The 12,123-nt window shown below is 41.2% G+C and overlaps 1 protein-coding gene across 1 annotated transcript; it reads right to left on the reverse strand.

The window, feature by feature from the left end:
• Window positions 1-5,109: 5,109 nt before the first annotated feature.
• Window positions 5,110-11,918, reverse strand: ilrun (inflammation and lipid regulator with UBA-like and NBR1-like domains). The gene is given in 7 exon segments (XM_035661612.1): window positions 5,110-6,503; window positions 6,553-6,601; window positions 9,172-9,476; window positions 9,728-9,925; window positions 10,035-10,189; window positions 11,750-11,886; window positions 11,889-11,918. Coding segments are annotated over 6 exon segments (861 nt in total). The 3' UTR covers window positions 5,110-6,503; window positions 6,553-6,565.
• Between the last annotated feature and the right edge of the window lie 205 nt (window positions 11,919-12,123).

The following is a 12,123-nucleotide window of genomic DNA, read 5'->3' on the forward strand; positions in this document are numbered from 1 at the left end:
TATATATATATATCCTGCTTTGGTTAAATGTCAGGCAATATTTGCTAATTATAGCACTTAATATGTAGCCAGAAAACCAACTAGAAGCGACTAGTCAAACATTGATTTTAATCTAAAAAGGTGCCAAATATGATGAATATAAAAGTGATGATGTTATGGTGGTGAAAGAAGCTGTCAACAAGGAAATAACATTCTTGTTAATTGTGGGGATACAGTATCATGGAGTATGATTTGTATAATGTAAATCTATCTCCCAGAAACAATAAACAGTGTTATATTACTGTGCTGATATCTGGAGTGTTGCAAGGGGAGAAATGACAGGACTGAAAAACAAGACAAAACAGATCTGCAGTTGTTTTGTAATAGTTAAATGCTGTAATGGGTTTGGCTGTTGGATGGTTAGACATAAATAGGAGCAGAAAGTAGTGGTTCCATTTTTCAGACATGTTAAGGGAAACAGATTTCTTTTGTTTTGTCAGACAATAATTGAATCAAACAGGAAATTATCTCATAAATGTTTTAAAAAGTATAAAGAATAAAAATGCAATATTAAAGATGATTGTACTCTATATGATTACTGTGTGTTTGTAATTTTCAATATATGACAACATATTTACATACATTATTATTTAATTAATTGATTAAAGTGTGCATGTTTTTTTTATTAATTTTTTTTTAAGAACTCTAGAAAAAGTTTTCCAATAAAGTTTAAAATCAGTGTTTTACAGCTCCACATGTACAATGGGAGTCATTCCAAAGCTGTTCAAGCACATTGGCTTCCTGTGGGATTTGGGGGGTCCCTAGAGGTCCCCCTTTAAACTTTATGTTACAGCCTAATGAGCATCAGAACCTGTGTGAGGATTCATTAAAAGTTCACTTGAGCAGTATCACCCTACATAAATGTTACTCTATACTACTGCTCATCACAACAGAAAATATCCTCAAATGGGGTTCAAGAGGAAATATCAAAATATCTGTCATGTAATGTGCATCAGTAGGGTACAGACTATAGCTTAATAAACAGAGAAGCTGTTGAGTTGTAAAGAAGAGCACTTCAGTTTCTCTCTTTTTTCATATCAGTGACAGTGAGTGACGAACTATAGAGGGCCTCATTAACGCTCATGATTGCCTCTAAAGAGGCTAAATCTATAAATAAATGTCTCCACATCTACTTAAGGAGAAAAGAAAAAAATACACTTTTTGGGGGAAAACATTCCATAGTTTGCTCCCCAAAAATGTACTTTTGCTTTACTTCAGGGGCCAATGCGGAGCAGAGAGGCAGCGGGTGTGAGATATAAACTCGGCACAGGGGATACATTTTTTCTGAAATTTCTGAAAGTTTTGACTAATTTATCACTGTGATTTGCTTGTCTACTGTGTAAATCCTAAAGTTGGCATAATTCCTACATTTGGATTAAGCGCCACTCCAATTCAATTTAGACCGATTATTTACATCTGCAGGTACATGGGTCTTTTTCATTTAGAGCACCACGCCAAGTAGTTTACTGTCTGAAACCAGGCATTGAAATGCAGATTCATACTATTGAGCATTTGACTCGTCGGCTGTTATTCACAGTCAAATTACAACGTTTCACATAATGAAAAGAAAAATACTGCGCGCAACGAGCCGTCTTTATTTAAAGTGGAGGAGGAGAGAAGGGGGGTTATCCAAGGTGTTTGAGACAGATGAGGGAGGTGGGGGTCGGAGAGGGAGGAGGAGGCGGGGAGGGTAAATTGGGCGGACACATAAAAACTGCAAGGGGCCATAGATGCTGGATCATTTGGAAAAGTCTGGCCGTCCTGCTCACCGCCCGCCCTCACGAGCAGTACTGGAGACGGATAGGAAACCTCGCTGCAAGACCCCGAGCACCGGCCTCCACTCCGACCCCGTCTCCTCTCGTCCGCTTAGAGGTGTCGCTAAAGGATTAATGAGCCAAAAAGGCACCCAACTTCTCCTTTAAGACTCGTTTCGGCGTTTTTCGGCTTTACGCCTGGACTGCCTTACACCTTTCCTTTCATATTCACTTCATTCGAGGATACCTGTACCTCTACTGATGGTAAGCGCTCATCTACTGACACATTCACACAGCACAGACGCAGAGATTCAGCCGCGCAGCTTTTAAGAAACGGAACCTGTTGAATAAAACAGGAGGAATCTCGTTCACAGTTTGTGACTTTTAGTTTTTTGGTCTTTGGTTTTTCCTGCGCGTTTTAATCGACTTCACTGAGGGTTTGGACAGCGTTCCCGGTAGAAATATACATGGATAAATGTCCATAAAAATCGTACAGCTCGCCTCATTGACACAGAAGCGGAGATAAAGTGAAATAAAAGTGTATTTGGGGACGAAAAGCGCAGAAATCCTGGTGGAGCTCGTAGCAGGTTAAAGCCTTTTGTGCCGGAGAGTTGAGCAGTGACAAACCAACATAGTGAGGTCATTTCCAAACAGAGCGTCCAATTTCTCTACGCTTCTCTCCCTTAAACACAATTAAAATATTTACATTATGCCGATTTTAAACTTTTCCCCCGAAGTCTGGCGGAGATTTTACCCGACTGAACACCTGTATCTGCTTCTCGTCATCCCGGTATGCGTAATGTGAAAGATGGAGATGACACAGCTCGGGATTGAAGCCAAAATGAAAAAAACAAACATTGTTTTTCTCCTCATTTTTATTTCTAATTTATTTTAACTATATATATATAGGCTTTCAAGATTAGTTTATGTGTAATTGAGCCATATTTTAAACGGCATATTTGAAACAGTACAGCAACAGTTGCAAGAATTCCGGTTTGTATTTGTTAAACGACATTGTAATACAAAGGCTCAACACCCTTTTCACCAGTTTTTAACATCACCTGATGTGTAACCAACGGTTATAAAGTGAAATTGTGTCATTTTATACAGTCAAGCTTGCAGTAGGGAAAACATTTCGCGGCCTGCATGGCGTTCTTGGCACAGTCTTTTACTTTTATATTCAAGTTTCTCTGCCATCATGCAGGCGCACATACTCCTAATAGCTATTCACACACTCAAACTATGAATGCTAAGGCGTTTTATATTATAATTATATATTTGTCTAAAAAATCACGTGTGGCTGGCAAAGACAGGTTCAAAGTTTCATGAAAATATTGGCCCAGGTGTTGACTTTGTGTTGGTGCAACCTGATGTTTTAGGTTTTACATTTGTATCATTTAACAACCATCAACCTGTTCAGCTGAGAGCATTTCACTTTGCCAATGTGATTTTGTTTTTCGGAATTTCTTCTTAAACAGTGCGAAATCAACATAAGAAATCTCATAAAAGTCATGCAACTCATCATTTTTATCGGACATCTTGCCTTTTACAATATACACAACCATTAACCTGGTTTCAGTGATCTCACTGACTGTGAATGTTCTCACTGTTGAACTGCTCACTGGGAGCAAATAAAACCCCAAACCTACACTATTCAACAACAAGAGACATTACAGGTCTCTGTTTTATTTCTGTCAACACAAATGAGGACGTTGCATTTAGTTGGGCACAGTGTAAAGCCCAATGTAAAGCCACAGTTACTATTTAAAACCATTTAGTTTCAACCTAACATGTTACTTTTTGTCTTTGCAACTATTGATCATTATTTGGAGTAGTCATTTGAATCACTCATACCAAGTATCATTATGTATTATATGTGATCTAAATTAGCACTGACCAGAGAAGGACATTAAACATAAAATATGGCAGCTGATTACAAAACACAATTCCCATGACTTTAAACGTTGGTAAACTGATCTAAAATGATAAAATCAGGCCAGAGATTTAGCTGTTCCCGTGGTAACCTGTTGTCCTCCTCCCTCCTTCCCTCCCACCATCACTGTCAAATTCCTCATGAAACACATCTGAAGAGCCATGTGCATAGTCTGATCACATTATCTTTGGTCAGAGAGAGAGAGAGAGAGAGAGAGGCCAAGGGGGATCGAGCAAAGCCAAGGGCAGTTGACTGCTCCGGCCTAATTGCACCCTGGTCTGCATTTGTTGTTGCAAAATGTGTCTCTGTCTCTCACTCAGTTTAGATGTATTCTAAGTGTGAAGCTTCTCAAAACATTTTATAATTCTGGGAATTCTGTTTTGCTGTCGCTGTTAGATCAAGAGGAGTAAATGTGAATCCACAATGCTGATAAATGCGGTGGAAAACCATTGAAAAAATGAACAGAGTGGAAGTGGAAATGTTTTGCTTTTTTGAAATCATCACTGGTGAAAACAGGCCAGCAAAATGAACGCAATGACTTTTTCCAGAGTTGAAAGTTACTCCCCGTCTGCCTTACATCTTCTTTCATCATCATCGCACCACTTTGAGTGTCTGTCTGTTTTAGCCTGCAGCTTTGTCAGTGGCTGGTTACAGTTACAAGATGTTCTGTATGGTCAGTGTTTTTGAGTGCTATGAATCCCTGTAATCATGGGAGAGGCCCTCGCTGTACAATGAACGTTTGTTGTAAGAGATGTGCACACATACTCTCTCACACACACACACACGCATACATATATATATCTAGTACACATACTGTAGACATGGACTCAGAAACTACAGTCAGTCATCAGGCAAAATAGATTTAGATGGCTTTTTCAACCCTTCCTCACACCTCACTTACTCAAACTCACTCGCATCCTTTTGCGCTTCAGCATCTATTTAAAGTGAAAACCCACCCTAAAAAAACAACAACAACAACAACAACAACAACACACGTCCCATGCAGTCTTAAGTGGGAACCGTCAGACAGCGTGGCTTGATGACAGAACAGATTAGTGTCTTGGTTCTCTGGATTCTATCTTTGGGAGAGACAGGGTTCCTACACAGGGATAGTCTGGATGTTGGGAGGATGTTTGAATCGGAATATGTAGTGTTCAACGTGTGTCTGAACACTGATACTTCTTTCAGACGTGGATTTATCTTTGACTTTAGGCACACGGATGTCGCAGTGTAATGTTATTTTGTGACAAAGTTTCCAAATGTGTCATGTAAGTATTGTAGGAAACACTAGGACATGGTCTGGTTTTTAGGTTACTGACTATGAGTTTATGTCAAAAAGAGTCTAATGAGTCAAATGACAAATTTAATTATTTCTTTTTTTTCTTACAAGTTATCTGACATGGCTCTACAAACACCAAAACAGTTCACTGTCAGGGTGAACACTGCTTACACAACAGTAACTTTTCAGTAATAAATGTAATATTAAGACAGATATTGGGGATAACTTCTAGTCCTCTCAGTCATAAATTGTTCTCCGTTACAAAAATACTTGAAACATGACAGTAGGTCATACGATCTCAAAGTATTTTTTTAACGCAGAGCACACGTGTTGTCTTTTCTTTAAATACATCACAGGTTGTTGTAAACCTTTCGTGTCAATGAATACACAAAGAAATGTCAGACTTGTTAAACCTGAAATGGTAGAAGCCGAAGAAATAATAATATAAGTTATCTGAATTCCCGACTCGTAAATAGCGTTCACGTCAACATCTATGTTGTAATTGCAACTGGAAACTTCTCTGAAAGCTCTAACATATCCCATTTGGCGCTTCATAAAACGGAAGTGTCTGAAAACCAAACAAATGTGGATGCTTCATGTCAGCTGTTCAAGAAAATTAAACACAACTTTAACGGATATAGTGCCATTTCTTTTGTTCACACAGCCAAATCGGTTTATCATCCAGCCATTTCGAGTTCTTGGCGATGTGAATGCTCACAAGATGTAAACATGGGAATATTTTCCATCTCCATCATCCAGACTTATCCACAGCAAATCTGTGGTTTAGTTCTGGTCTTTCGTGAATGGTAATGTTCCGATATTCATCTGTGACCAGTCGTCCGGTACAACCGGTCATACTTGTTGTTTAACATTTCACATCATTCAGGTTTCGTGTGTGAAACGTGGTGTAAGGCTACAGGAAAACTGGAAATAATCATTTTAATTATACTATAAACTGTTTGGTATGGTGAATAAAAGATGACACGTTTTCCAACCTAAAACCTACATCCCACAAGTCTTTCTTTCACACTTTTCAAGGCCTCAAAATGTTCTAGGATCACAATGAATTCTGTACCCATTGTTGGCAGTTTTCATTTTCAGACCTGTGTAGGAACCCCGAAGAAACAAAGTAATCAATTGCCCATGGGAATACCAAAACTGTATGGAGATTGTTTAGGGTTGATTTTCCCTTTAATTAGGCGTGTTGTACAGTGGAAATAAAAATAGTTGTGTGTATCTATTTTTAAGGGTTTATAGCACTCTTAAACGAAGCATTCACACATGCGTATCCGGGTGATGATGTCAGGTGGGATGTTTCACTGTAGCGCACGTAATCCATCACCGCACTGTAGTTTGTGTTTCTGTGGAAAGGGCCATGAGGTTGGGGAGAGGGTTGTCATGAGTCAATATAAAACAACTGTCCTCCCCCCCTCCGACTCCTCTGCATTTAAGGTCTCCCAGGGTGTTAAGCTCATCATCCACCCTGGGGGGGGGGGGGCGGGGGGGGCGGGGGGCGGGGGGGCCGCGGCGGGGGGCGCGCGGGGGGGGGTCTTTGTCTTTCTAGCTTTGTCCAAATGGATAGGGTCCGTGAATACCCTGAAAAAAAAACATAAGAGAAAAGGTGTTACAGGAGGTTATAGTTTGAGGTTTTTTGAAAATCAAAGCCAACTTACAGCAGTAGCTGCCAACCTGGGGGTCGGGACCCCGCTAGGAGGTCGCTAAAGCTTCAGAGGGTTACGTGAAGCCTTGATTTTATGGTGTGTAAGAAAATATAACAATATACACCATAAGCCTGTCTCCCTGCATTTGGTTTATTTCTGTGAAGTAAACTAAATGAAATTGTTTTTATATATAGTCCAGATTATTGTTTTAGATCTTTGTAAACTTGCACACAAGCTTTATTCATTATTTGAACAGGTTAATACTGTCTTACGCATTACATATATAATATGTCACTTAGTCAGGGGTTGTCAGTTTCCTCCGTGACAGAAAAGGGTTGGGAACCGCTGCGTTACAAGAGCTGCACCGCCATCTGTTGTTATTATCAGTTTCATGTATGACGCAGCTCAGACAATGGCCCTTTGAATGAATGACTCATTTAAATACCACGACTGGATGGCGTTTTTCTTGATAATACACGACAGCATTTGACTAATTTACATCATTTTGGCCACACCCCATAAGTAATAGTTGAAATCAAGTAGAATTTATTATATTTTAGAGAAAATTCAGACTCTAAAAAGTTACTGTGATTACCGTGAATGTATTCATCAACCACATCAACGAGCAATGTGTTGCTGTATGCATGTAGATTTTGCTCGCAGCTCTGGAAAAAATAGACTCGGTGACAAAAAGATGATTGAAAGTCAGTTGCACTTTGCATCTGGTAAAACCGCTTTAAGTATCATACAGTTTATCCTACCGACAGTCGAGTTTTAAACTAAATACGCACATAGGCTTATGCAGGCCATCTGGAGAGAGGGTGAAATGCCAAAGTTTCCAGGACAACACAGATTGTTTCCAGGATATTTGGTGATTGTAATTCATTTCCAGGTAAAACTAGTCTCTAAATTTCCAGCTTTTCCAGGACTTCCAGGATGCGTGGGGACCCTGACAGTCCAGTTAAACTACTCAGGAGAGACTATTAGTCAAAACTGTGAATACGGGCTCGGCTAAGACAGGTTTAATGTGATACTACTGTATAACAATAATGTGGCCACACCTGTGAGATTCAGTTAATTCAACTGAATAAGATGCGGTAGATGCAGTGATAAGAGGACTCAACGGAGACCGTAAAGTTAGAAGAAGAAGCTACAGCTGTTTTTCTGATGCGTGTCACCATTAATTAGCAACATTATCAATGTAAACATGAATAGTAGCAATACTCACGTGGTGGTTGCCACATACCTCCTCATCATACCCGTAGTCACAGTACATCTTTGAAGATTATATTACAAGCATGAACTGGACAAGCCGCACGCTAAAAAAATAAAATAAAATCTGCCTCGGGACAGTGAAATAAAACCACTCATTTAAAGAAGCACGTTAACGGTTTTCACCTTGCTAATGTCTGCCACCATGAAGAAAACAGCGAGCCCAGCTCATCAGCCAAGAATTCAGGAGCAACGACCCAATCAGTGGCACACGAAGTCACTTCACAGAGACAGCGATACCTGCACTCTACAGCGAAACCAAAGGCCAGGTAATGGAGTGTCCACGTATCCATTACATGAGATTCCTGGACTGACTCGTATGTAACAGTAACAGCAATAGTTTACTGAGGTGGGTCACGCAGATAGGTATAGGTATTTTTATATTATGGGCTGTTGTCGTCTGATTTTCGAAGGCGTTATCTAAAAAAAACAGAGTTCATCTGTTTATCTGACTGCTCTATTAATTCATGAAAAAGTAGGTATGTGCGGTAATATAGAAAACTTTGACAGGTGAATTGTAATCAAATCGTGAGGCCATTGAAGATTCATGCCTCTATTTCAGACTATAACTTATAATCTTATAATACTGCTGGAGAAGAGTCATACGATTGTCAAAGATAACACCTTTGATGAAGAAAACAAGCGCTTCAGAAAAGAGGGAAGACCACTGGTCATCCTTTGTTTTTCACAATCAGCTGGTCAAGGAAGTGGCTGGCTGCTCTATAGCAAACACTTGTTCTCCTCTGAACCAAAATATTTGGTAGCTTCCATCATAGTGGGGTTGATTTCTCTTGTATCTGTGCTGCTCTACAGCCACAGCAGCTACTACAGACACTGTTAATGCTGCCAACAGTTTGGCTGACTAATCAGATGTCCTGATCCAGACTCTGTCGATTGCACATCCAGGACATCCACAGGGACATGTGATTTCCTTTGAATGGAATATTTAAGATTTGACTGATTGAAAGTTCAAACTAGTGCACATCCACCAACCAATCTAACCACCAACCATGCAGGGCGACCCCTTAGAGAAGCACTTCATATATCACAGCAGGGGAGATCCGCACTAAATTGAGCATATAATCCACACCAAATGCTGCAGATGGAGCCATGTTTCATGACAACTGTATTTTAGCACGTGCTCACACACAATATATCATTAAAGCTACTTATATGTGCTAATTTTCAAATTTCAAATAGTGTACTAAAAACCTAAATTGAAGTGATACATACCTGACCATAAGTCACCACAGAAAGATTGGTTTGAAGACCATTTGACGCCCTATTTACAGCATTATGAGACAGTCCATTTTGATCTTGCTGGATTGGCTCTTGCGTACGTTCCCAGGCTCCGCCGGGATCTCTGAAGCTGTTGTCAGTGGCGTCATGCTTGTTCTTCTGCGGCGAGGCGAACGGGTTGAAGTCTCCCTGCACGTTGCGCTGGGGTTGGGTGTTGAATTCCGTCTCGAACGAGGACAGCTGCTGGGTCACGCCGAGGAGACCTCCAACTTCTACGCTAAGAATCACCCAGATTACATCTACGGAGGAAGAGAAACGTACACAAACATGGGCTGACGACATGACTGATTTAACCTACCGGTCTTCTAAACTGAGTGTATTGGTTGCGCGGACAAAACCAGCGATTTAAAGACGTGGCTCAGAAAACGTATGATGGAATTCCGATGAAAAACAAGTTGACAGATTTAACAGAATAAAGAAAATAAATGTTAACTGCAGCCCTAATAAATTGCCTCATTAAAAACAAATCCAATCTTTGGACATTTCCTACCTCCGTAGAATAATCCGGTGGCGGTACACATCCTCCACTGGCCCTGGTACATGCCTGGAGCTGTGGGACTTCGCATCTGCACGCTCACATCTGAGATTTCCTGGGGGTCTAGCGACTTTACCATAACTGCGTTTACGTGCCCGAACTGATCCCCACCGATGTACTTGAGACTAACCCCAGGTGGCCACGACTCTGCACCTGTAACACAAACAGACGAAAGCACAGATCGGTAACAGAACCGCGACGGTGCGCCTCGCGTTTGTACGTGCGTATGAGACGAGCGTGAATGCAGCGACGTGCTCCACACCTGTGTTCTGTATTCTCCAGGTCTTTGTGAACGGTGTATCCGGAGGAACAGACTCTCCTTCCCCAATTGTCACATCTTCAACAAAGGACATGGATGGCGTGTTGACGTTGGGACTTTCAAAGTCGTAATATGCACCAATAGCAGCCTGCAGGTTCCTGTTCCAACACAAAAGGAAGAGCGTGGCGTTAATGCGGCGCAAGACATGTTATGTTACAATATACGCATTCAGACTGTACAACAGCTCCTCTGAAGCCACGACTACATTATACTGTGTTCATGGGCCGTGACTATTTCTCACACTGATTGTGAAACCTGTGTCATCCACTAGCTGACTGATCATGAGACAAAATGCATCTGGATCCCTGACCATGTGACATATTTCCTAGATCCTATTCATCATGTTGTATTTAATGCACAACAACAACAGTACAATGAACCCAAATAGTGATGAATGAAAATGAACGATGGATTTTAAGCAGGTTGTTTCCAGTGGATATTGCATCCGATGTGAGTTTTGCTGATATTTCAGGAACCTTTTATACAATTCTCTGTCTGTATTATGTTTTTTTATTTTATTTTTAACAATCATACAAACTAAATAGGCTTCTTTTTGGACAGAATTTGACGCCTGGACAGTTTTTCTAATGGCTCTTTGGTGGTTTTACCTTTTCTAATGCAGGACGAGCTCTGTGAGTATAGCTTGTGTTCAGGTAATAAAAGTCTCGCTCTTAAATAATAATCCAAACATTAAAAAAACAACATTTTTTGTTCAGTTTTAACATAAAATGAACGAAATGCTGAGATATCGTCTAACCAAGAAGATGACTTACAACCGTGGCTAAACAAATCTGTAGAAAACAGACTACACTTAAAAAATATTGATCTTTTCTTAAAACTATCCCAACAGAGAAAACCCCCCACAGAACTGGACAACTAGTCACGTGATGAGCTCATACTTTCTGCATGACTTTTATGCTCCAAAATGAAAACTTTAAACAAGAGACAAAAACAAGATATTGTGGGTGTGTTCTCCATTTACCAAAAATATAAATAAATAAATAAATAGAATAAAAGTGTGATCAAGGCCCATCGACCTCGTGATCAGCTAACCAGGCCTGATATCAGTTTGATGAGACACACACACACACACACCACCACAACACACAGACACACACCAACCCTTGTTTGTCAGCCGGTCGATGGAATCAACGACCGGTTACGTCACCAAGGACTAACGTGAGGTGACTCGCGCTGCGTTGAGTTGTGGCTTCCCCACAGAGCGCGAGCGTGCTTTAACTGGCTCGAGGCACTATTATGTAATACAGGCAGATAATCTACACAGCGAAGAGTTCAACTGTGCTTCCAAAATTATTATTAGACAGATAGTTAGGGGGAGCTCTTTTGGGAGAGGAGGGGATTCACCTTTAAAAAAAAACAACTCACAGTGAGGAGAAAACTTTACGCGTTTCACCTTCCGTTTGCAACCCCCCCGAAACGGTCGGCCCAGGAGTGAACTAACTAACCATTTCCCCCGCCGTGTTTAGGAAGTATATAAAAAAAAAACGAGCCTCCCTCTGAACCACTAACATATCAACGTCTGCAAAAACCAAAAAAAAAAAAAAAAAAAAAAAAACCCTAAACCAGCTAATTAACACCGCCAGGGGTTCAGCGTCATGTTATGTGTCCGAGCAATAGGCCCCATCGCATCCCCGCACTCACCAGTTTGGTCCATGTCCAGGAAGAAGGCGCAAGCAAGGCCGGGTTGAGCTGAAAGCCCAAGCAGCCTCTGAAACTCCGAGATGAGGACGTCTTTGTCCCGTGGTGCCATGCAGCTGAACTTCTGCATGAGCTCCGCGGTTCCACGTCCATGTCCGTGCCTCCCATGGGTGGCGGGTGTCCCGTACAGAGACGGGGTGGTACGGGGGGTCGGGGGGGAGGGAAGAGAAGGGAGGGGGAGTCCTCTCTTAGTTTAGTCCGAGGCCTTGTTCAAGCCATAACAACCCAAGCTCAACAACAAACAAACCGTCAGTGCGCATGGGCACGAACCTGGGGGTGGATCTCTCCCTCCAACAACAACTAACGGAGGGGG

Source organism: Morone saxatilis, unplaced genomic scaffold (genome assembly GCF_004916995.1).
Source record: "Morone saxatilis isolate NCDOM2014 unplaced genomic scaffold, NCSU_SB_2.0 Contig18, whole genome shotgun sequence".
NCBI lineage: Eukaryota > Metazoa > Chordata > Actinopteri > Moronidae > Morone > Morone saxatilis.